Below are 25,280 nucleotides of genomic sequence, written 5' to 3'. Positions count from 1 at the left end.
TAGTTCTAAATGCACTTCTAACTATAGATATACACAATATTCAATTTTCTGAGAGAAATTAGAATAGTGAGAGAGGAAATAGAAAAGAAAAGAAAAGAAAGCAAAACCAATGTTTGTGCTAGGAGCATTGACAAAAAGCCAAATTAGGGGCAGTCCCTTTTGGTATAAATGTGTACAATTACAATAAATGTTCAATCAAAAGTTCAGTCCAATCAAATCATATCCAAAGTTCATTCTTGATCTTCTTGATGAAGTGTAGGTTTTTGGCATCTTTCTGCAACAGTTCATTCTCTGGATATAAAAGTTTCAAGCTTCTTTCTAGAGGATCATGTCTTTAACAGAATCAAAATCTTTGATTTTTTATAACAGTAAACTCTTAAACAAAATTCAAAATTCTTGGATTTTTATAAAATAACAATCTCAAACAAAAAAAAATTCAAAAATAAAAAAAAATTCTCAGATTTTAAATTAAAATACAATCCCCCCTGAAGTAAGTATTAAAAAAATATCAAATTTATCTCAGTGCAATGTTCAGTTATGGGGGTGTTGTGACAAGAAAATCACTTTAAAAGACTGATATATATTAATTTAAGGTCGCCAAGGAATTCAGCTATGTAATTCCTTAATGAAAACTCAAGTCAGCAGTCAACCTTTTATGGAGTTTAATTACAAACAGGAGGAAGAAAGGTATTAGAGATAGAGAGAGAGAGGGAGAGAGAAAGGGGAAAGAAGGGAATAGGGCTTAAATACCCCTTCTGTTTAGGCTGAGCCAAAAAGCCCAAGCCCTTAGATAGCTGAGGCAAAGAAAAGAGATCAGTCCCTATCACTCACGTGACCAAAATGGAGAAACAGTCTCAGGGGCCTCCACCTCCAGCTTCCTTCAGAGCAAGCTTCTCAGAGCACAACCTCTCCAACCAACCCCCTAGTCCTCGGACCCCGCTATCTTTAAGGAAACCATCCAAGTTCCCTCCCCTCAGTTCTCACATCTACCAATCACTGTCCATGTCTTCCCTGTGCCAATGGTGGCTCTAGCTTAACCCATTACCGCCCAGAGGTCTGTGGCTTTGCACATGTCTGTTGAAGGTCATATTCTCAAATAATTAAATCTTGATCCTTTGCTATAGCCCTTCCTAAATCCTATTACCCTGAGTAGGGTGGAGATTGGAATAATTAAATTTTGATCTATGCTGCAGCCCTTCCTAAATCCTGTTACCCTGAGTAGGGTGGAGATTGGAATAATTAAGTTTTGATCTATGCTGCAGCCCTTTCCATTGTTCAGCAAAAGGTTTCTGTCCTAAAGTAATCTTAAGAAGGGAGGAGGAGGAACCTCCCTTGTCAATGGGATTGACATTCCAATAGAGTCCCCACTATGAGTATGAAATTTCCCAATGGTGAAATTTCCAACATTTATAAGTCTAAGAAATTTTAAGGTTTACAATCCCCCCTGATGATCATTGGGAGCCTAGTCTCCCCATTGATCATTTAACATAATCAATTTGTAGTTCTAAATGCACTTCTAACTATAGATATACACAATATTCAATTTTCTAAGAGAAATTGGAATAGTGAGAGAGGAAATAGAAAAGAAAAGAGAGCAATGTTTTGCTAGGCACATTGACAGAAAGCCAAATTAGGGGCAGTCCCTTTTGGCATAAATGTGTACAATTACAATAAATGTTCAATCAAAAGTTCAGTCCAGTCAATCACATCCAAAGTTCATTCTTAATCTTCTTGATGAAGTGTAGGTTTTCGGCATCTTTCTGCAACAGTTCATTCTCTGGATATAAAAGTTTCAAGCTTCTTTCCTGAAGATCTCTTCTCGAACAAAATCAAATCTTTGATTTTTTTATAACAGTAAAATCTTAAACAAAATTCTTGGATTTTTATAAAAATACAATCTCAAACAAAAAAGTTCAAAAATAAAAAAAATTCCTAGATTTTAAATTAAAATACAATCCCCCCCCTGAAGTAAGTATTAAAAAATATATCAAGTTTAGCTCAGAATGCAATGTTCAGTTATGGGGGTGTATATGTCAATTATCAAAAGAATAGAAAAATAATCAAAAACATAAGAAAAATTCAAAATAGGCCTTGTATAGGTCCAGTTTAAAGTAATTTCTATCCCACAAGTATGTAGGACAGGATGCAGTAATATTTCACTTAGCCATTTGTAGCCAAGACTATAGGAAGTTGCCATAATATAAGAAGAAAAGAATTAGAATTCTATTTTGATGGGGAAATGTCATTCCCTCGTCTGATTTTTTTTTCAGGGATATAGGGAGCCAGCATGATAGTCAAGCTTTGTACTTGTTTGAGTACTTCACAAAGAGTGTAGATACAAGGAAGTCCTACGACTTAAACATAAGTTAAGCATTGCAACCTCGAGTCTCACTTTAATATTTCTTGTGTGCTCTATTGGCACTATTCAGGTTTAGTCTGGGCTCCTTGTTTTTATCCCTTTTCCTGGAATCAGACACAAGCATTAATCACAGTCCTATAATATTTTATCAATAAATGGCAGGTACCCATAGTTTAAAGCTTTTAGGCATATATTGATATTATAGCAAGAGTATATATATATATTAACTTGTATTACTGCAGGAAAAAATAATATTAATATTAATTATGTGTACCTTCAGTACAAAAAATGAGAAAAAATTCAAATATTCTGATCAAAAAATAAAAGAAAAGAAATAAGAAAAATAAGAAAAAAATCAGTAATTCAATGTGTTCTTGAAAAAACATCATCCATTTGTCTATGGATTATTATCTCCAATTCATATGATAAGATAGCGTCACAATTCATATGATAGGATAGAGTCAATCAGTCTCAGCAGAAGATGCTTTCTTCACATGTGAGCAGTGAATTCAAGAGTCTCTTTCTCCAATCTTTATAGATGTTGGAGTAGTTAATAATATAATATAATAATATAATATAATATAATAATATAATATAATATAATAAAAATATAATAAAAATATAATAATAAAATAATAAATAATAAATAATAAATAATAAAATAATAAAATAATAAAATAAAATATAATAAAAATATAAAAATATAATAATATAATATAATATAATAATAATATAATAACACTTCCGGGTAATCATGGCTGCAATCTAGACGCGGCACGTTCCCTCTCCCCAGCACCGAACGAAATAGACTACATCAAAGGAGCATAAAATCACCTTTGGAGGAACAGAAGGACTCCCCAGTACCCCACAGAGGCAAAGGTACGTGGGGCTTGAACATTTCCACACTAAAATAAGAAGGAAAAGCTTGCACAGAAAAGTGAACTGAGCCGCCCTTCCCCCACCCCACCTCCCCCACTAAACCAGAGTGAGCTACCTGAGCGCTCACCGGGACAGCGAGTGAGTGGGGAGCGTCTCTGTCTGGGGGGGCACTCCAGGGTCCTTGGGATCTGGGGACTGCCAGGAAAAAACGTCTCAGGGCGCTTTCACTGGAGAAGCCAGCGGACTTCGGGCGGGCTGCGCTGAACAAGGCGCGCTGATTATCTGGGCGGAGCTGAATACCTGGGCTCGGAGGCTGGGAAGAACTAGTCTGAAGCAACCTAAATTCACAGAAAAACCACTCTTATAACCCAGACCCCAGACCAAAAAGGAAAGGGAAATAAAACCACCAAAGGGATGGCTCACATGGCCCAAAATCAAGCCTCCAGGAAGAAAGGGAAAAAAGTGACTATTGAAAACTTTTATGGAGGAAGTACCCAAGGGAAAGAGGAGAATGAGGAGGAAATCCAAAAAAATTCAGAACACACCTCCCAAAATGGAAACTATCAACAAGCTCTGGAAGATCTCAAACTGGAACTTATCCAAAAGATGGAAACCTTCTGGAAAGAAAAATGGGAGAAAGAGATCAGCTGTCTGACAGATAAGACTGCTCAATTGGAAAAAGAACTCGAAGCATCCAATACAAGGGCAGACAAGGCTGAAAAGCAAATCCAGTCCCTAATGACCAGAATCAAGCACCTAGAAGAAAGTGAGATGATAAAACAGCAAGAATCAATAAAGCAAACCCAAACAATTAATGAATTGGAAGAAAACATAAAATATCTCACTGAGAAGGTCACGGACCTGGAGAACAGAGGAAGACGAGAAAATCTCCGTATCATCGGTCTCCCAGAAAAACCAGAGGTAAACAACAAATTGGATTTTATTCTAGAGGAGATTATAAAAGAAAATTGCCCCCACGTTCTGGAGCAAGGGGGCAAAATAGAAATAGAAAGGATTCATAGAACACCTTCTATACTAAATCCCCAAAAGACAACGCCTAGGAATGTAATTGCCAAATTCAAGAGCTTCCAAGTAAAGGAGAAAATCCTACAAGAAGCCAAGAAGAAGAGCTTCAGATATAAGGGGGCTCCCATAAGGATCACACATGACTTAGCGGCTAACACACTAAGAGACCGCAAAGCATGGAACACGATATTTAGAAAGGCAAGAGAGCTGGGTCTCCAACCAAGAATCAACTACCCAGCAAAACTGACTATATACTTCCAGGGGAAAGTATGGGCATTCAACAAAATAGAAGATTTCCAAGCATTTGCTAAGAAAAGACCAGAGCTCTGTGGAAAGTTCGATATCCAAGCACAGAAAGCAAGAGAAAAATGAAAAGGTAAATATGAAAGAAAGGGAAAAGGAGATAAATCTTATCTTTCTCTTTAAGTCAAACTCTCTTCTATAAGGACTACATTTACATCTAATTATATATATTAATATGTGGGGAAAATGTTTTGTGTAACTCTCATAAATTGTATCATCATAAGAGTAGTTAGAAGAAACATGCATAGGGAAAGATTGGGGAATCAAGAAGATTTGGGGAAAGTTGGGGCAAAAAAAGGAAAAGGGAGGGGGGAACCGTGATAATACTAAGATTAACTTCAAGAAATAGGGGGGGGAATCAATAGAATAAACTTTCCCATATAAAGATACACATGGGAAGGGGAGGGGAAGAACTCTCATATGAGAAGGAGAGGAAGAGAGCGTGAAGTGGAAGTACTTAAACCTTACTCTCAGTGAAATCAAATCTGAGAGGGAAGAACATCTAGATCCAGTGGGATCCTGAATTCTATCTTATCCATTAGGGCAAGAAAGAAAGGAAAATTAAGGAGGGGGAGGGGGGAGGGAGTACAAAAAGGGAGGGAAGGAGAGGGGGGAGGGGAAGGGAGCATAAAAAGGGAGGGGCTAGAAAGGGAAGCATCTCAAGGGAGGGGACTTGGGGGACTGACCTAAAGTAAATCACTGGTTCAAAAGGAGAAAGCTAAAGAAGAAAGGTCAGAACTAGGGGAAGACATCAAAATGCCAGCGAATCCACAAATAACAATCATAACTTTGAACGTGAATGGGATGAACTCACCCATAAAACGCAGACAAATAGCAGATTGGATTAGAACACAAAACCCTACCATATGTTGTCTTCAAGAAACACATATGAGACGGGTTGACACTCACAAGGTTAGAATTAAAGGTTGGAGTAAGACCTTTTGGGCCTCAACCTATAGAAAGAAGGCAGGAGTTGCAATCATGATATCTGACAAAGCCAAAGTACAAATAGACCTGATCAAAAGGGACAGGGAAGGTAAATATATTCTGCTAAAAGGAAGTATAGACAATGAGGAAATATCACTAATCAACATGTATGCACCAAATGGTATAGCATCCAAATTTTTAATAGAGAAACTAGGAGAATTGAAGGAGGAATTAGACAGTAAAACCATATTAGTGGGAGACTTGAACCAACCACTATCAAATTTAGATAAATCAAATCAAAAAATAAATAAGAAAGAGGTAAAAGAGGTGAATGAAATCTTAGAAAAATTAGAATTAATAGACATATGGAGAAAAATAAATAGGGACAAAAAAGAATACACCTTCTTTTCAGCACCACATGGCACATTCACAAAAATAGATCATACACTAGGTCATAGAAGCATGGCACTTAAATGCAGAAAAGCAGAAATATTAACTGCAGCCTTTTCAGATCACAAGGCAATTAAAATATTGATCGGCAAGGGTACATGGAGACCCAAATCAAAAATTAATTGGAAATTAAATAACATGATACTCCAAAATCAAATAGAGAAGAAATCATAGAAACAATTAACAATTTCGTTGAAGAAAATGACAACGGCGAAACATCCTTTCAAACCTTGTGGGATGCAGCCAAGGCAGTACTTAGAGGAAAATTCATATCCCTGAGTGCATATATTAACAAATTAGGGAGGACAGAGACCAAGGAATTGGAAATGCAAATCAAAAAACTTGAGAATGAACAAATTAAAAACCCCCAGAAGAAAACCATACTAGAGATCCTAAAAATTAAGGGAGAAATTAATAAAATAGAAAGTGACAGAACTATTGAGCTAATAAACAAGACTAGAAGCTGGTACTTTGAAAAAACAGACAAAATAGACAAAGTACTGGTTAATTTAATTAAAAAAAGGAAAGAAGAAAGGCAAATTAATAGCATCAAGGATGAAAAGGGGGATCTCACCTCAAATGAAGAGGAAATTAAGGCAATCATTAAAAACTACTTTGCCCAACTATATGGCAATAAATTTACCAATCTAGGTGATATGGATGAATATTTACAAAAATATAAATTGCCTAGACTAACAGAAGAAGAAATAGTTTTCTTAAATAATCCCATATCAGAAATTGAAATCCATCAAGCCATCAAAGAACTGCCTAAGAAAAAATCCCCAGGGCCTGATGGATTCACCAGTGAATTCTATCAACCATTCAGAGAACAGTTAACCCCAATATTATACAAACTATTCGACATAATAAGCAAAGAAGGAGTCCTACCAAACTCCTTTTATGACACAAGCATGGTACTAATTCCAAAGCCAGGCAGGCCAAAAACAGAGAAAGAAAACTATAGGCCAATCTCCCTAATGAATATAGATGCAAAAATCTTAAATAGGATACTAGCAAAAAGACTCCAGCAAGTGATTAGAAGGGTCATCCACCATGATCAAGTAGGATTCATACCAGGGATGCAGGGCTGGTTCAACATTAGGAAAACTATCCACATAATTGACCACATCAACAAGCAAACCAACAAGAATCACATGATTATCTCAATAGATGCAGAAAAAGCCTTTGATAAAATACAACACCCATTCCTACTAAAAACACTAGAAAGCATAGCAATAGAAGGGTCATTCCTAAAAATAATAAACAGTATATACCTAAAACCATCAGCTAATATCATCTGCAATGGGGATAAACTAAATCCATTCCCATTAAGATCAGGAGTGAAACAAGGATGCCCATTATCACCTCTATTATTTGACATTGTATTAGAAACACTAGCAGTAGCAATTAGAGAAGAAAAAGAAATTGAAGGCATCAAAATAGGCAAGGAGGAGACCAAATTATCACTCTTTGCAGATGACATGATGGTCTACTTAAAGAATCCTAGAGATTCAACCAAAAAGCTAATTGAAATAATCAACAACTTTAGCAAAGTTGCAGGATACAAAATAAACCCACATAAGTCATCAGCATTTCTATATAATTCCAACACAGCTCAGCAGCAAGAACTAGAAAGAGAAATCCCATTCAAAATTACCCAAGACAAAATAAAATACTTAGGAATCTATCTCCCGAGACAAACACAGGATCTATATGAACACAACTACAAAACACTTTCCACACAACTAAAACTAGACTTGAACAATTGGAAGAACATTAACTGCTCATGGGTAGGACGAGCCAATATAATAAAAATGACCATCCTACCCAAACTCATCTATCTATTTAGTGCCATACCCATGGAACTCCCAAAAATTTTTTTTACTGATTTAGAAAAAAACATAACAAAGTTCATTTGGAAGAACAAAAGATCAAGGATACCCAGGGAATTAATGAAAAAAAAATACAAAGGAAGGGGGTCTTGCAGTCCCAGATCTCAGACTATATTATAAAGCAGCGGTCATCAAAATAATTTGGTACTGGCTAAGAGACAGAAAGGAGGATCAGTGGAATAGACTGGGGGCAAGCAACCTCAGCAAGACAGTATATGACAAACCCAAAGATCCCAGCTTTTGGGACAAAAATCCACTATTTCATAAAAACTGTTGGGAAAATTGGAGGACAGTGTGGGAAAGATTAGGCTTAGATCAACACCTCACACCCTACACCAAGATAAATTCAAAATGGATGAATGACTTGAACATAAAGAAGGAAACTATAAGAAAATTAGGCGAACATAGAATAGTATACATGTCAGACCTTTGGGAAGGGAAATACTTTAAAACCAAGCAAGAATTAGAAAGAATTACAAAATGCAAAATAAATAATCTGGATTACATCAAATTAAAAAGTTTTTGTACAAACAAAACCAATGTAACCAAAATCAGAAGGGTAGCAACAAATTGGGAAACAATCTTCATAAAAACCTCTGACAAGGGTTTAATTACTAAAATTTATAAAGAACTAAATCAATTGTACAAAAAATCAAGCCATTCTCCAATTGACAAATGGGCAAGGGACATGAACAGGCAATTCTCAGCCAAAGAAATCAAAACTATTAATAAGCACATGAAAAAGTGCTCTACATCTCTTATAATCAGAGAGATGCAAATCAAAACAACTCTGAGGTATCATCTCACACCTAGCAGATTGGCTAACATGACAGCTATGCAAAGTAATGAATGCTGGAGGGGATGTGGCAAAGTGGGGACATTAATTCATTGCTGGTGGAGTTGTGAATTGATCCAACCATTCTGGAGGGCAATTTGGAACTATGCCCAAAGGGCGATAAAAGACTGTCTGCCCTTTGATCCAGCCATAGCACTGCTGGGCTTGTACCCCAAAGAGATAATGGACAAAAAGACTTGTACAAAAATATTCATAGCTGCGCTCTTTGTGGTGGCCAAAAATTGGAAAATGAGGGGATGCCCCTCAATTGGGGAATGGCTAAACAAATTGTGGTATATGTTGGTGATGGAATATTATTGTGCTAAAAGGAATAATAAAGTGGAGGAATTCCATGTGAACTGGAACAACCTCCAGGAAGTGATGCAGAGCGAAAGGAGCAGAACCAGGAAAACATTATACACAGAGACTGATACATTGTGGTACAATCGAAGGTGATGGACTTCTCCATAAGTATCAATGCAATTTCCCTGAACAATCTGCAGGGATCTAAAAAAAAATACTACCCACAAGCAGAGGATAAACTGTGGGAGTAAAAACACCGCTGAAAAGCAACTGCTCGACCACAGGGTTGGAGGAGATAAGACTGAGGAGAGACTCTAAATGAACACTATAATGCAAACTCCAACAACAGGGAAATGGGTTCGAGTCAAGAACACATGTGATAACCAGTGGAATCATGCGTCGGCTATGGGAGAGGGAAAGGCGGGGGGGGGGGGGGGAGGGGAGGAAAAGAAAACGATCTTTGTTTCCAGTGAATAATGTATGAAAACGACCAAATAAAATAATATTAAAATTAAAAAAAATAATAATATTTGGAATGGTCCTTCCCATGAAGGTTGAGTTGCTCCAGTTCGCTTGAAATTCTTGATATAAACTTAATCTCCTGGGTTCAGGTCATGCAGAGAAAAGTCTAATGGTCCAGCTTATACTGCAGCTCTGGATTCATGAAGTTCACGTAGTTTGTGCTGTAACTCCTGTATATAGGAAGCAATAATAATATCTCCCCCTAATAGCGATGTATAAGCCGGGGAGAAAGGCTTAGCCTGTATAGGCGGATGTCCAAAAAGCATCTCAAACGGTGAAATATGTAAGTCTCCCCTAGGCCTGCTTCTAAGATAAAATAGGACCAGAGGGAGAATTTCAGGCCATTTTAAATGGGTCTCAGTGCATAATTTGCCAATCATAGTCTTAAGTTCTTTGTTCATTCTTTCCTACTATTTGGAGAGGAGAAAAAAAAAACTGAAAAAGGTTAATTAATATCAACAAAATCAATACAATCTAAGAAGAATCATCTTCATTATATTAGGAAGTTCCTTGGGCACCCTCCTGAAGTGCACCTCTCAGAGGTTCATTAGCAGCTCGAGCATGTTTTGGACCAGCTCCATTTCTTATATTTTGTTGTTGGGTATTATCATTTTCTTCATTTGGAGTATTGTCATTATTTTCCCAATTTCTATTTCTATAATTCTGGTTTCTAAAGTTCTTATTTCTATATTCATTATAGTTATTTCCATAGTCATTATTATAATTTCTAGAATTCTGGTTTCTATAACCATTATCATCATTTCTATAGTTATTATTTCTAAAGCTATTATTAAACTGTGTATTCCTTCCAATCATCTTTAGAAAGGTTCTAAATTCCATCATTTTGTGGCCCTTCTTCTCACAGAAGTGGCAAGTCAATGGATTGATAATTGGATTTCTGGAGAGGGGCAATTGTCGTTGGTTCATTATCATGCCCACTTTCTAATTTAGTTATCTTATCTATTAAATATCTCATTTTTTTCTTCATTTCCTCCATGTCATTATTATTTTCTTCCTCCTTTTCTTTGTTTCCCTTTAAAACATATATAGCTGTTTTTCGCAATTCTTCAAGGTCCATATCTGACCATCTTGGGCATTGTGTTCTAAAATAATTCTTAATTGCTTTGCAAGAGTTATTTACAAAGATCCTTCTAACTTGTCTTTAGCTACTCTCTTTAGTTAGGTCCCAATCTAAGTATCTGTCCCCAAACTCGATTATACTATCCGTAAATCTGGAGGGTGTTTCTTCTTCCTTTTGCTTAATTTTTTCCAGTTCCATCCACTTATCTGTACTGTCTGCACATTCCTTCATTGCCGTGAGGATGGCCTCTCTACAAAGGTATAGTTGTAGATAATCCTGAGGATTGTTATACTCCCATTCAGGATCCTGAGGTGGCCAATGTGCTGCATTACGCCCTCGGGTTTTGTTGACATGAGCAATTATTTTATTTTTTTTCACGTTCAGTTAAAAAAGCCTGTAGCAAGTTCTCAATGTCCTTGTAAGATGGATTATACTGAAAAAATATGTCTCCCATCTTTTTTGCTACTAGAAAAGGATCTTGTTCATATGTGGGGATATTTCGTGTAAATTCATTTATTTCTTGGGGAGTAAACAGTATCCTATGTCTTAAAGTCACCACATCCCCATTCCGTCCTATTTCAGGTACTTCTCTTAGAGGAAACAGGCCTCTAGTTGAATTTTGTACCTGTGGGTCAGTTTGACAAGGACAGGTTTCTCTAGGAGGACAAGATCTCTTTTGCGTTGGAATTTGGTTTTCTGTAGGAAAAGGAACATGAGAAACTGGGATTGCAGGGGAAGGGTTTTGGGGATTAAATTCAGTCAAGATTTGCACTGCACGGGAGAAGCAGTCTGTTAACTGGGCTATAGGGAAGGTGTTTTCCATCTCTATTTCAGGGAAGGAAATTTCCTCATTCAAAGGTTCAGAAACAGGTCTGTTTCTGGTAGAGTGGGTGTTTGCCAATTGATTCTGTAAGAAACATTTTAGATCTTCTAATTGGGCTTGCATTTTATCCTCAATTTTTTCTATTTTATCCTCAATATTTTCTATTTTATCCTCAATATTTTTTTATTTTAGCATCTCTAAATATAGTTTTGAGGAGTACAAAAATGACAGTACCTATTAATATAAAAATTTGGAAGTATCCTGCATTTCTCAGTGCCCCTAATTCTTCAGCTGCCATATAAATGTTAAAGAATGTAGTACTCATTTTTCTATATATAATTTGTAATTATTTCTCTAACAGTCTTCACAAAACATGTGGGGAGCAGGACAAAGCAACAAACTTTCCACAGGGTTTTTTTTCTAATCTAGGAAGTTGTTCCTTAAGGGAAAGGATATTTAGAAACAGCTCTTCCAGCCATGACTTTAGAGTCCTGTTGCTGAGATTTAAAACAGCTGTTTTCTATCTAACTATCAGAGTCACACAGCTGAGAAGTATCTGAGATCCAATTTGAACCCAGTACCTTCTGTCTCTAGGTCTAGCTCTCAATCCACTGAGCTACCCAGCTGTCCCTTAAGATTAAAGGGAAGAAAAAGAAAAACTGCTGATTCTAATTTAACTTAAGGAGAAAAGAGAAGAGAGAAGAAGTTTTTTATTCTCACGTGTTCTAGCAGCTGTGTCTTTAAGCCAAGTTTGCTGTTAGAAGGGACAATTCAAATATTAAGAGTCTTACTACAAAGCCTATAAAGAGCATATACTGAAGAAGGCTTCTTAGAAAAACAAACTGTAATCTTTTTCCAGTGAACTCTGGTCCCTGTGGTTAAAACTTTTAACAACATTCTTCTTCTATTTCATTCTAACATTTTGAAAAATAAAGAGACTTCAGACCACAAATTTTTCCTCCTACTATCTTCAGATATTCAACTGTATCAACTGTGAGAAGGAAATCACTTTAAAAGACTGATATATATTAATTTAAGGTCGCCAAGGAATTCAGCTATGTAATTCCTTAATGAAAACTCAAGTCAGCAGTCAACCTTTTATGGAGTTTAATTACAAACAGGAGGAAGAAAGGTATTAGAGAGAGAGAGAGAGAGAGAGAGAGAGAGAGAGAGAGAGAGAGAGAGAGAGAGAAAAGGGAAGGGAATAGGGCTTAAATACCCCCTCTGTTTAGGCTGGGCCAAAAGGCCCAAGCCCTTAGATAGCTGAGGCAAAGAAAAGAGATCAGTCCCCATCACTCATGTCACCAAAATGGAGAAACAGTCTCAGGGGCCTCCACCTCCAGCCTCCTTCAGAGCAAGCTTCTCAGAGCACTACCTCTCAGAGCAAAACCTCTTGAACCACCTCTCAGTCCTCAGACCCTGCTATCTATAAGGAAACCATCTCAGTTCCCCTCCCCTCAGTTCTCACATCTACCAATCACTGTCCATGTCTTCCCTGTGCCAATGGTGGCTCTAGCTTAACCCAGGACCGCCCAGAGGTCTGCCCCTTTGCACATGTCTGTTGAAGGTCATATTCTCAAATAATTAAATTTTGATCTATGCTGCAACCCTTCCTAAATCCTGTTAGGACTGAGTAGGATGGAGATTGTAAGTTCCAAGACCTGGTTCTGTCATTCCAAATATCTCTATTGTATCAATTCTAAAATCAATCATGACTCAAAGAACTTCCTGTTCTATGCCTAAGCATAGGTCAAAGCCCTTTCCATTGTTCAGCAAAAGGTTTCTGTCCTAAAGTAATCTTAAGTAGGGAGGAGAAGGACCCTCCCATGCCAAGGGGGATTCACATTCCAATAGACTATCAGTAGGAAATTTTTCAAGTATGAAATTTCCCAATGGTGAAATTTCCAACATTTATAAGTCTAAGAAATTTTAAGGTTTACATAGTCCATGGGAATAACTCCTGACTCTCTCCTTTCATAGTCTCATTTGGCAGACTTGACTTCAGGGCTTTTATGATATTCTGTCTTGGTCACTCCAGTTCTCTCTGAAAGTGTCTGGGAGGGTGTCATTTGGCACTCAAAATAGCTTCTTCCCCACCTTACTTTTAGTCTTATATTTTCTCCTCCACTCCTCCTTTCCTATTGGCCCAAATTGACTGTGATTATTCTGGGCAATGTATTTAAGCCATTTTGACTGACTTTGAGAAAGTGAGACCTGTGGAGCCAATATAAGGAAGGAAAGGTGGGAAAGAAGACATGGGCAGGGGATTTTGAGTCTGGAAAGCACAGCTATCTTTCTAAACAATTTTTGTACTTTGCCTTCCTCATGAGGGTACTCATTAAGTCAATAAATATTAATAAATGTTATTTGATTGACTTTTTTGTCTGACTTCCCTTTCCCACAGAATTAAGCACAAGTCTGGCTTCCAGTATGAACATTTTTGACACCTATTTGCCTGATGATACCATTGCCCCATCGGATGACTCTTCAGAGTCCACAGTGACTTCAGGTCAGTAGAAGCCTTCTTTTTGCTTTCACTCTGTGATAAACTCTTTTTTCCCAGGTTATCATTTTCCTCTTTTATGGGCTCTCAGTTTCACCATGATGATTTGTACTGCTTTTCCTTCCTCTCATGTACTTAGGACATAATTCTTGTCAATAAATTTCAATCCTCTCTGGTGCTTTATTTGGACCATTTCTTTGAGTTTTCATGTGTTCTCTGTTAAAACACTCTTTTCCTTTGGAGAACTTACAGAATCAAAAACCTGTCCCTTGCTTATTTCAAGACATAAAGCTTGATTAGTGAACATCTGCAGTCTGGTCACATCAGCCAGTCTATCAGGGCCACAGTTCATAAGGTTTTGAGGCAGTGTCTTGCCCAGATGATAGCTAACTGGGGGGGGGGTGTAGTGTTAGAATCAGAAACAAGGTAATTAAGTACTGATATATAAATAAGTTTGCACAGTAATCTGGCAAATCTTTAGGTCTCATGCAAGAGTGACAGATAATAACCAAGAATCTGGAACATGGGGCATCTAGGGGAAATTCTTTGGCTGGCTGTTGAGGACACTGGGGATACTGGAAGTCAGTTGGATTTGGGGTATGGACCTGGTCCAGACTGCTTTGGGGTTTGTGCTGGGTGTCTCATCTGAGCTGAAAGGATTTGAACTTGGTTTGTCCTCATGATTCAATATTTTGTAGGAGAGAACATTACTGATTGCTAGAAAAGACCCTTCTAGTGACAACAAAGTCCTTGAGCTGGTTTTGAGGACTTTGTGAACCTTTCCTAGGCTGTCTCTGGTCTGAAAGGGATCCTGACTACCTCCAAAGGTTTTCTGGTTCCTTACTATTGATATCATCAACTCTGAGTAGGAATACTTCAAGGAAGAGGCAGTAGGAGGATGCAGACTTTAGGTGTGCAGGCATTTTGAGGTTTGACCTCACTGCCAAGCCAGTTGGTAGGCCCTGACATCTTTGGGTTTACCAGGTGTCATTGTGTAGAGGCAAGGTTTTATATATTTTAGGAAATAAATGTTCTTAGTGACAGACTAGTGTTTTTTGGATTAGTTAGCTGGTAAGGAGAACTTTAGGCCTAGGGCTTACAAGATCAGAAGGCTAGTCCTTGAGGACCTCATAGTTTGGCTAACCCTTAGCTAGATAAACCCTAAATAAGAGATTTACTTATTTGATATCTTTAACATTTTGATACTAATAAATGTTCTTATAAATCCTCGCTAAGACAGTGGTGTGTGCTGGCCCAATGCATCCCTGTACTTCACTATAAGTTTAGTGGCTGAGGTAAACCATCTAAATACAAATCTTCTTCCTGTCTTTATTTCTTCAGTTAGCTGAGCCTAAAGGATGTTTTTGAACCTGTTGTGCCCTGTTTGCTTACCAAATGCCATTTGGCCTGATCTGTGGTCCCTTAGAATTCTCAGGCTGTCAGTAGCAGACAGCTTGGCAGCAGGCCTCACAGGATTCTATCAGCACCCAGAGGGAGGGGATGAGTGGAGTGGAATTCCACTGAACATTCTACTGTCTTCTTGAGCAGTCAGAGAAAAGAGGACACTTTTTTCTTTATCAAGCCTTGAAGCCAGTTTAAGGGGCCAATTTGTGGAATATCTTATGGCAGCTATCCCTGTTACCAACTTTTTTGATTTTTCAGATGCCTCAAGTGATTTATGAGTGGGTGGACTGTCAATTATAGCAGTCTGGTTTAGAAATGTCTGTAAGAAGAAAATCTTCTGGTTTGATGGGGATATGATTGGGGATATAGACTCTAAATGATCACTGCAGTGCAATTATCAATATTATGGAAATAAGTCTTGATCAATGACACAAGTAAGACCCAGTGGAAGTGTGCTCTGATTACAAGGTGGGGAGGGGAGGGATAGAACACAAATCATGTAACCATGGGAAAATATTCTAAATTAATTAAATAAAAATTTTCAATTAAAAAAGAAATATCTGTAAAGTGGGCAATCTCTTATGACCTTGGGCTTTGTCTCACTATATTTGTTGTATGCTTTCTGGCCAAGATTCTGATGTTGTTTTTAAAAGGAGTAATGATTGCTGCAGTCTTCAAAAAGAGGAATGGCAAATTGGAGAGGGAATTACAATAGCTCAGGGTAGAATTTACTAGACTTAGAGTGGGATGTCAGCGAGTAGATAAAGTCACTGTAGCAGTGCAAGTGGATAATACAGAAGTGGTAGTCATCTTAGAGAGTTCAATATGTTCTAGTGCACCTACTGTCTTAAAAAAAATAAAAGAGGAAGTTTTGTGCCCAAGGGAAGCTTGGACTTTCGGTATGGAGGGAGGGAGGAAAGAGAGGAGATATATCCCCTCTTTCCCACAAAGTGGGGTACAGGGGAGACTGCAGATATAATGGGTTGGCTCAGAGAGAGGAGAGGGGGTTTGAAGATTTTCCTCCATCTGCCTTTCCTCCTTAGCTAAAGCTGCTCTCCCCAATTCGCTCTTGTCCCTCTTGTTCCCCCCTCCACTACTCAAGACCAAAATGTCTCCCCTTGATACATTCACTCACACTCAGCTTGGGGAACAGACAACTTTTAATGATAACTCAAACAGGTAAAAGGAATAACGGGCAGGGAAGAATGGGAAAGGAAAGTGGGGAAAGGGGGTCTCTGTCTCTATCTAAACTCTTTCCCTCCCTCCTCAAGTTTGGGGGGAACTCAGGCCTGTTACAAGGGAATCACTTTAAAAGACTGATATATATTAATTTAAGGTCGCCAAGGAATCAGCTATGTAATTCCTAAATGAAAAACTCAAGTCAGCCGTCAGCCTTTTTTGGAGTTTAATTACAATAGGAGCAAGAAAGGAATTAGAGATATATATAGAGAGAGAAAGGGGAGAGAAGGGAATAGGGCTTAAATACCCCTTCTGTTTAGGCTGGGCCAAAAGGCCCAAGCCCTTAGATAGCTGGGGCAAAGAAAAGAGATCAGTCCCTTTCACTCACATGTCCAAAATGGAGAAACAGTCTCAGAGGCCCCCACCTTCAGCTTCCTTCAGAGCAAGCTTCCTCAGAGCCCAGGAACCACACCGACCAAAAACTCCACCCTCTCTCCCGAGTCTCCAGACCCTCCTATCTTTAAAGACACCATCCAAGTTGCCTCCCCTCAGTCCTCACATCTACCAATCACTCTTCATCAATTTCCCTGTCAATGGAGGCTCTCACTTAACCCAGGACCGCCCAGAGGTTTCTGGCTTTTGCACATGTCTGTTGAAGGTCATATTTTTCAAATGATTAAATCTTTACTCTTTTGTTACAGCCCTTTCTAAATCCTGTTAACTTGAGTATGGTAGAGATTGGAATAATTAAATTTTGATCTAGGCTGCAGCCCTTACTCAATCCTATTAGGACTGAATAGGGTGGAGTATCTCCATTGTATCAATTCTAAAATCAATCAAGACTCAAAGAAATTCCTGTTCTATGCTCAAGCATAGGTCAAAGTCCTTTCCATTGTTCAGCAAAGGGTTTCTGTCCTAAAGTAATCTTAAGAAGGGAAGAGAAGGAACCTCCCATGCCAATGGAGTTCCCATTCCAATAGACTATCAGTAAGAAATTTTCCAAGTATGAAATATCCCAATGGTGAAATTTCCAACATTTATAAGTCTAAGGAAATTTGAGGTTTACAATCCCCCCTGATGATCATTGGGAGACTAGTCTCCCCATTGATCATTTAACATAATCATTTTGTAGTTCTAAATTCACTTCTAACTAAAGATATACACAATATTCAATTTTCTAGGAGAAATTAGAATAGTGAGAGAGGAAATAGAAAAGAAAAGAAAGCAAAACCAATGTTTGCTAGGCGCATTGACAGAAAGCCAAATTAGGGGCAGTCCCTTTTGGCATAAATGTTACAATAAATGTTCAATCAAAAGTTCAGTCCAATCAATCACATCCAAAGTTCATTCTTGATCTTCTTGATGAAGTGTAGGTTTTCGGCATCTTTCTGCAACAGTTCATTCTCTGGATATAAAAGTTTCAAGCTTCTTTTTTGAAGATCTTTTCTTGAACAAAATCAAAATCTTTGAATTTTTTATAAAAGTAAAATCTTAAACAAAAGTCTTGGATTTTTATAAAAATAAAATCTCAAACAAAAAAAATTCAAAAATTCTTAGATTTTAAATTAAAATACAATCCCCCCTGAAGTAAGTATTAAAAAAAAATATCAAGTTAAGCTCAGAATGCAATGTTCAGGTATGGGGTTGTATGTGTCAATTATCAAAAAAATAGAAAAATAATCAAAAACATAAGAAAATTTCAAAATAGACCTTGTATAGGTCCAGTTTAAAGTAATTTCTATCCCACAAGTATGTAGGACAGAATGCAGTAATATTTCACTTAGCCATTTGTAGCCAAGACTACAGGAAGTTGCCATAATATAAGAAGAAAAGAATTAGAATTCTATTTTGATGGGGAAATGTCATTCCCTTGTCTGATTTTTTTTTCCTTCAGAGATATAGGGAGCCAGCATGATAGTCAAGCTTTGTACTTGTTTGAGTACTTCGAAAGGAGTGTAGATACAAGGAAGTCCTACGACTTAAACATAAGTTAAGCGTCGCAACCTTGAGTCTCACTTTAATATTTCATGTGTGCTCTATTGGCACTATTCAGGTTTAGTCTGTGCTCCTTGTTTTTATCCCTTTTCCTGGAATCAGACACAAACATTAATCACAGTCCTATAATATTTTATCAATAAATGGCAGGTTCCCATAGTTTAAAGCTTTTAGGCATATATTGATATTATAGCAAGAGTATATATATTAACTTGTATTACTGCAGGGAAAAAAATAATATTAATATTAATTATGTGTACCTTCAGTACAAAAAAATGAGAAAAAAATCAAATATTCTGATCAAAAAATAAAAAGAAATAAGAAAAAATAAGGAAAAAAAATCAGTAATTCAATATATTCTTGAAAAAAAAACATGCATTTGTCTATGGATTATTATCTCCAATTCATATGATAAGATAGAGTCACAATTCATATTATAGGATAGAGTCAATCAGTCTCAGCAGAAGATGCTTTCTTCACATGTGAGCAGTGAATCCAAGAGTCTCTTTCTCCAATCTTTATAGATGTTGGAGTAGTTAATAATATTTGGAATGGTCCTTCCCATGAAGGTTGAGTTGCTCCAGTTCGCTTGAAATTCTTGATATAAACTTTATCTCCTGGGTTCAGGTCATGCAGAGAAAAGTCTAATGGTCCAGCTTGTACTGCAGCTCCGGATTCATGAAGTTCACGTAGTTTGTGCTGTAACTCCTGTATATAGGAAGCAATAGTAATATCTCCCCCTAATAGCGATGTATAAGCCGGGGAGAAAGGCTTAGCCTGTATAGGCGGATGTCCAAAAAGCATCTCAAATGGTGAAATATGTAAGTCTCCTCTAGGCCTGCTTCTAAGATAAAATAGGGCCAGAGGGAGAATTTCAGGCCATTTTAAATGGGTCTCAGTGCATAATTTGCCAATCATAGTCTTAAGTTCTTTATTCATCCTTCCTACTATTTGGAGAGGAGAGAAAAAAAAACTGAAAAAGGTTAATTAATATCAACAAAATCAATACAATCTAAGAAGAATCATCTTTATTATACTGGGAAGTTCCCTGGGCACCCTCCTGAAGGGCACCTCTCTGAGGATCATTAGCACCTCGAGTAATTTTTGGACGAGCGCCATTTCTCATATATTGTTGAGTATTATCATTAAAATTTTCTTCAATTTGAGCATTGTCATTAAATTCCCAATTCCTATTTCTATAATTCTGGTTTCTAAAGTTCTTATTTCTATATTCATTATAGTTATTTCCATAGTCATTATTATAATTTCTAGAATTCTGGTTTCTATAACCATTATCATAATTTCTATAGTTATTATTTCTAAAACCATTATTAAACTGTGTATTCCTTCCAAACATCTTAAGAAAGGTTCTACATTCCATCATTTTGTGGCCCTTCTTCTCACAGAAGTGGCAAGTAATGGATTGATAATTGGATTTCTGGAGAGGGGCAATTGTCGTTGGTTCATTATCATGCCCACTTTCTAATTTAGTTATCCTATCTATTACACATCTCATTTTTTTCTTCATTTCCTCCATGTCATCATTATTCTCTTTCTCCTTTTCTTCGTTTCCCTTAAAAACATATATAGCTGTTTTTCGCAATTCTTCAAGGTCCATATCTGACCATCTTGGGCATTGTGTTTTAAAATAATTTTTAATTACTTTGCAAGAATTGTTTACAAAGATTCTTCTAACTTGTCTTAAACTATTCTCTTTATTTAAGTCCCAATCTAAGTATCTGTCCCCAAACTCGATAATTCTGTCCATAAATCTGGAGGGTGTTTCGTTTTCCTTTTGCTTAATTTTTTCCAGTTCCATCCACTTATCTGTACTGTCCGCACATTCCTTCATGGCCGTGAGGATGGCCTCTCTACAACGGTATAGTTGTAGATAGTCCTCAGGATTATTATAGTCCCATTCGGGATCCTGAGATGGCCAATGTGCTGCATTACGCCCCCGGGTTTTGTTGACATGAGCAATTATTTTATTTTTTTCACGTTCACTTAAAAAAGCCTGTAGTAAGCTCTCAACGTCCTTGTAAGACGGATTATATTGAAAAAATATGTCTCCCATCTTTTTTGTTACTAGAAAAGGATCTTGTTCATATGTGGGGATATTTCGTGTAAATTCATTTATTTCTTGGGGAGTAAACGGTATCCTATGTCTTAAAGTCACCACATCCCCATTTCGTCCTATTTCAGGTACTTCTCTTAGAGGAAACAGGCCTCTAGTTGAATTTTGCACCTGTGGGTCAGTTTGACAAGGACAGGTTTCTCTAGGAGGACAAGATCTCCCTTGCATTGGAATTTGGTTTTCTGTAGGAGAAGGAACATGAGAAGCTGGGATTGCAGGGGAAGGGTTTTGGGGATTAAATTCAGACAAGATTTGCACTGCACGAGAGAAGCAGTCTGTTAACTGGGCTATAGGGAAGGTGTTTTCCATCTCTATTTCAGGGAAGGAAATTTCCTCATTCAAAGGTTCAGAAACAGGTCTGTTTCTGGTAGAGTGGGTGTTTGCCCATTGATCCTGTAAGAAACATTTTAGATCTTCTAATTGGGCTTGCATTTTTTCCTCAATTTTTCCTATTTTATCTTCCATATCTCCCATTTTATCCTCAATATTTCCTATTTTATTCTCAATATTTCCTATTTTATCCTCAAGTTTTTCTATTTTATTCTCAATATTTCCTATTTTATCCTCAAGTTTTTCTATTGTATCCTCAATTTTTTCTATTGTATCCTCAATTTTTTCTATTTTATCCTCAATATTTTCTATTTTATCCTCAATATTTTCTATTTTATCCTCATTTTTTTCTATTTTATCCTCAACATTTTCTATTTTATCCTCAATATTTTCTATTTTATCCTCATTTTGTTTTATTTTATCCTCATTTTGTTTTATTTTATCCTCATTTTGTTTTATTTTATCCTCAATATTTTTTATTTTTTCATCTCTAAATATAGTATTGAGGAGTACAAAAATGACAGTACCTATTAATATAAAAATTTGGAGGTATCCTTCATTCCTCAATGCCCCTACTTCTTCAGCTGCCATATAATTGTCAAAGAATGTAGTACTCATTTTTATATGTATATTTTGTAATTTCACAAAACACGTGGGGAGCAGGGCAAAGCAACAAACTTTCCACAGGGTTTTTTTTTTTTTCCAGGAAGTTGTTCCTTAAGGGAAAAGATATTTAGAAACAGTTCTTCCAGCCAGGACTTTAGAGTCCTGTTGCTGAGATTTAAAAACAGCTGTTTTCTGTCTATCAGAGTCACACAGCTGGGAAGTATCTGAGGTCCGATTTGAACCCAGGACCTTCTGCCTCTAGGGATGGCTCTCAATCCGCTGAGCTACCCAGCTGTCCCTTAAGATTAAAGGGAAGAAAAAGAAAAAACTGCTGATTCCAATTTAACTTAAGGAGAAAAGAGAAAAAGTTTTTTATACTCACGTGTTCTAGCAGCTGTGTCTTTAAGCCAAGTTTTTTTTTTTTTAAAAAAAAGGACTAAGTGGTGAAACAGTATAGTAAAAAGGCAAGGAAAAAGTTTTATTGAGAGGATTCTTTAGACTCCCGTGTGGTCAGCCACAATGTTACAAGGGAATCACTTTAAAAGACTGATATATATTAATTTAAGGTCGCCAAGGAATCAGCTATGTAATTCCTAAATGAAAAACTCAAGTCAGCCGTCAGCCTTTTTTGGAGTTTAATTACAATAGGAGCAAGAAAGGAATTAGAGATATATATATAGAGAGAAAGGGGAGAGAAGGGAATAGGGCTTAAATACCCCTTCTGTTTAGGCTGGGCCAAAAGGCCCAAGCCCTTAGATAGCTGGGGCAAAGAAAAGAGATCAGTCCCTTTCACTCACATGTCCAAAATGGAGAAACAGTCTCAGAGGCCCCCACCTTCAGCTTCCTTCAGAGCAAGCTTCCTCAGAGCCCAGGAACCACACCGACCAAAAACTCCACCCTCTCTCCCGAGTCTCCAGACCCTCCTATCTTTAAGGACACCATCCAAGTTGCCTCCCCTCAGTCCTCACATCTACCAATCACTCTTCATCAATTTCCCTGTCAATGGAGGCTCTCACTTAACCCAGGACCGCCCAGAGGTTTCTGGCTTTTGCACATGTCTGTTGAAGGTCATATTTTTCAAATGATTAAATCTTTACTCTTTTGTTACAGCCCTTTCTAAATCCTGTTAACTTGAGTATGGTAGAGATTGGAATAATTAAATTTTGATCTAGGCTGCAGCCCTTACTCAATCCTATTAGGACTGAATAGGGTGGAGTATCTCCATTGTATCAATTCTAAAATCAATCAAGACTCAAAGAAATTCCTGTTCTATGCTCAAGCATAGGTCAAAGTCCTTTCCATTGTTCAGCAAAGGGTTTCTGTCCTAAAGTAATCTTAAGAAGGGAAGAGAAGGAACCTCCCATGCCAATGGAGTTCCCATTCCAATAGACTATCAGTAAGAAATTTTCCAAGTATGAAATATCCCAATGGTGAAATTTCCAACATTTATAAATCTAAGGAAATTTGAGGTTTACAGGCCTTGGCAGCCTGAGCTTCCTGAGAGAAAGTCAGGTTGACTCACCCCTGGGTAATAGGAACTGAGGTAAAGTCTGCTCAGGTTTCTCTTCAGAAAGTCCCTTCAATTAGGAAGTGTGGGGGGGGGGAGGAGAAGATTTCTAGTCACCAGCAGGAAAAGTGGGTAACCCTCAGGAGAAAGTCTTTATCCACCTTCTCTCTTTGATATCTCAAGATGGAGAGACCCTCACTGTACTCCTGCCAGAGTCTTCTCTCCTCAGGATTCCACTCCTGGGGTCCCTCCCCCATCAAGGTGATCAATTTCATATACTCTTTAGTATGGCACTTTTTCTCTAGTGCCAGCCTCTATCACACTACTAAACTAGAATTGGAAGAGCAATTCCCCTACCCCTGCACATAAGTTCCTTTTGTGTGAAGTTGTGATCCTGTCACCTGACATGGGGATTATACATCTACAGGTCATCAGACGTTTAGCCAGACTGCCATTGAAGGCTTTAAGAAGGCAACACCTACGTTTGAGGAGAATCCCCATGGAGTGGTTAAGCAGTTCAAGAAATATTTTAAACTGTTTGACCCTTTGTTTTTGGATGTGGAGATCCTTCTTGATGAGCTATTGACCAACAGTGAAAAGGCTAAGATTATTGAGGAGTGTAATAAAATAAGTAAACTGAGAGAAACTATGTACTTCTTGAACTGGAGAGGATAAACTGACTGGAAACCCATTACTTCACAATGTCTTTTTCTAGAGAGGCTGCTGTAGGGGCCTGAAACATCTGGAACCTGAGGCTGCTTATTTGTAATGGAGGACAGAAAAATGCTGGGGGGATGCTGCCACTCACACTGGGATACTGGTACACAGGGGACACTGCTCTGGGGGATTTTCCTATCCCTAATGATGGCTGATCTATTTCCTAACCTCCTTCCTTCCTCACTCCCTTCTCCCTGCTCCAATTGCCACCCTTCTCCTCCCAATTTTCCCTCCTCCCTGAGTGAATTATAAAATACTCTAAGTTTATTTCTCAGGTAAGGGATTTATTGGGATAACAGGATGGGAAACTGAGGTAAGGGGGATGAGGAAGTCCCTAGTCTAACTGAAGTAAAATTGAAAAAATAGTCCAGTCACAAACTGTGACTGTGAGACAGGGAGATGGAGGACAATGGCTTTTCAAGATCTTCTTTCTTCTTCTTCAGCTAGGTTTCTCCTTCTTGTCAATTTCAACTGTCCAAAGTCAGAGAAACTTCAGGTAACCAAGTCAGCCCCACCAGAGTTGAAAAGCCAAGTCAGCTTCACAAAAGTCTCTCAGCCAACTTCAAACTCCAGAGAGCAAATATGTCAGAGACCCCCAGTCAGAGACCCAGAGACCAAAAAGCCCTCTGATCAACTCCAACTGTTCAAAGCCAGAGAGCCAGAGACAAAATCCAAAAGCCCCCATGGTCAGCTTCAACTCCTCAGAGTCAGAGAGACAGAGACTAAGTTCCAAAGCCCAGTTTCTCTTCTTAGTATGGCCAGCCAAAAGCCTCCAGGGAAAAGTATGATTTCCAGTCCCAGACACAGAGACACCAGAAAGCCCCCTCCTCAGCTCCAACTGTCACCAACTGGGTACATTCCATTGGAATCCTGGGCTTTTGCATTTTAGAGCTAGATCTCCAGTCCTGCAAAAACTTCTCTCTCTCATATCTCTATCACAGGAGACAAATTAGAACCCCCAACTTACTGATTGGCCAGACCAAGCTCCTGATGGGGATGTGAATTTTTTTTTTCAGGCCTTAGGGAATTGAGCAGCTAGAGAAGCCTTGTTGGAAACAATAAAGGCTAACTCTAAGCGTCCTGGGTCATGGACAAAGTTTGAGAAGATCAAGTGGGAGGTGGGAGAGACCCCATCCACATTCTCAGACAGATTGGTTGAGATAGCTGACACTTGGCTGGGGTTAGATCCTTTACTCCAAGAGAATGTGGATCATGTGTGGAGGCAATTTGTGAAGAATTTCAGCTTGCCAATTTGTAATTACTTCTGGAATCACTGTCCCACATGGTTTGATATGTCTCTTGAACAATTGAAATGGGTTGCAGTCTGTTTATGATGAGGATAAGGAAAAAATGCTCAGCTGTGAAGGACATAATTATTGCAGATTTGACTAAGAGGCTTAAGGAACCAGAATTTAACACAACATCTAGTGTAGACAAAGGTAAGACTGTAGCTACACTGAGTTAATAGACAGCAAAGGGCAACTGAATACAGACAAAATAGTTCT

General features: G+C 37.9%; 1 protein-coding gene across 2 annotated transcripts in view; it reads left to right on the top strand.

The window, feature by feature from the left end:
* LOC130457895 (mucin-2-like) overlaps nt 1-25,280 on the top strand; it is a 131,959-nt gene that overhangs the window by 38,522 nt on the left and 68,157 nt on the right. For both annotated transcript variants that reach the window (XM_056820603.1, XM_056820604.1), the window contains exon 4: nt 13,805-13,909. In XM_056820603.1, coding sequence (XP_056676581.1) covers nt 13,805-13,909 — 105 coding nt within the window. The remainder of the gene's footprint in view (nt 1-13,804; nt 13,910-25,280) is intronic.

This window comes from Monodelphis domestica, chromosome 3 (genome assembly GCF_027887165.1).
Source record: "Monodelphis domestica isolate mMonDom1 chromosome 3, mMonDom1.pri, whole genome shotgun sequence".
Taxonomy (NCBI): domain Eukaryota; kingdom Metazoa; phylum Chordata; class Mammalia; order Didelphimorphia; family Didelphidae; genus Monodelphis; species Monodelphis domestica.
The sequence above is the reverse complement of the archived record's forward strand: the minus strand, read 5'-3'. Positions and strand labels throughout refer to the sequence as shown.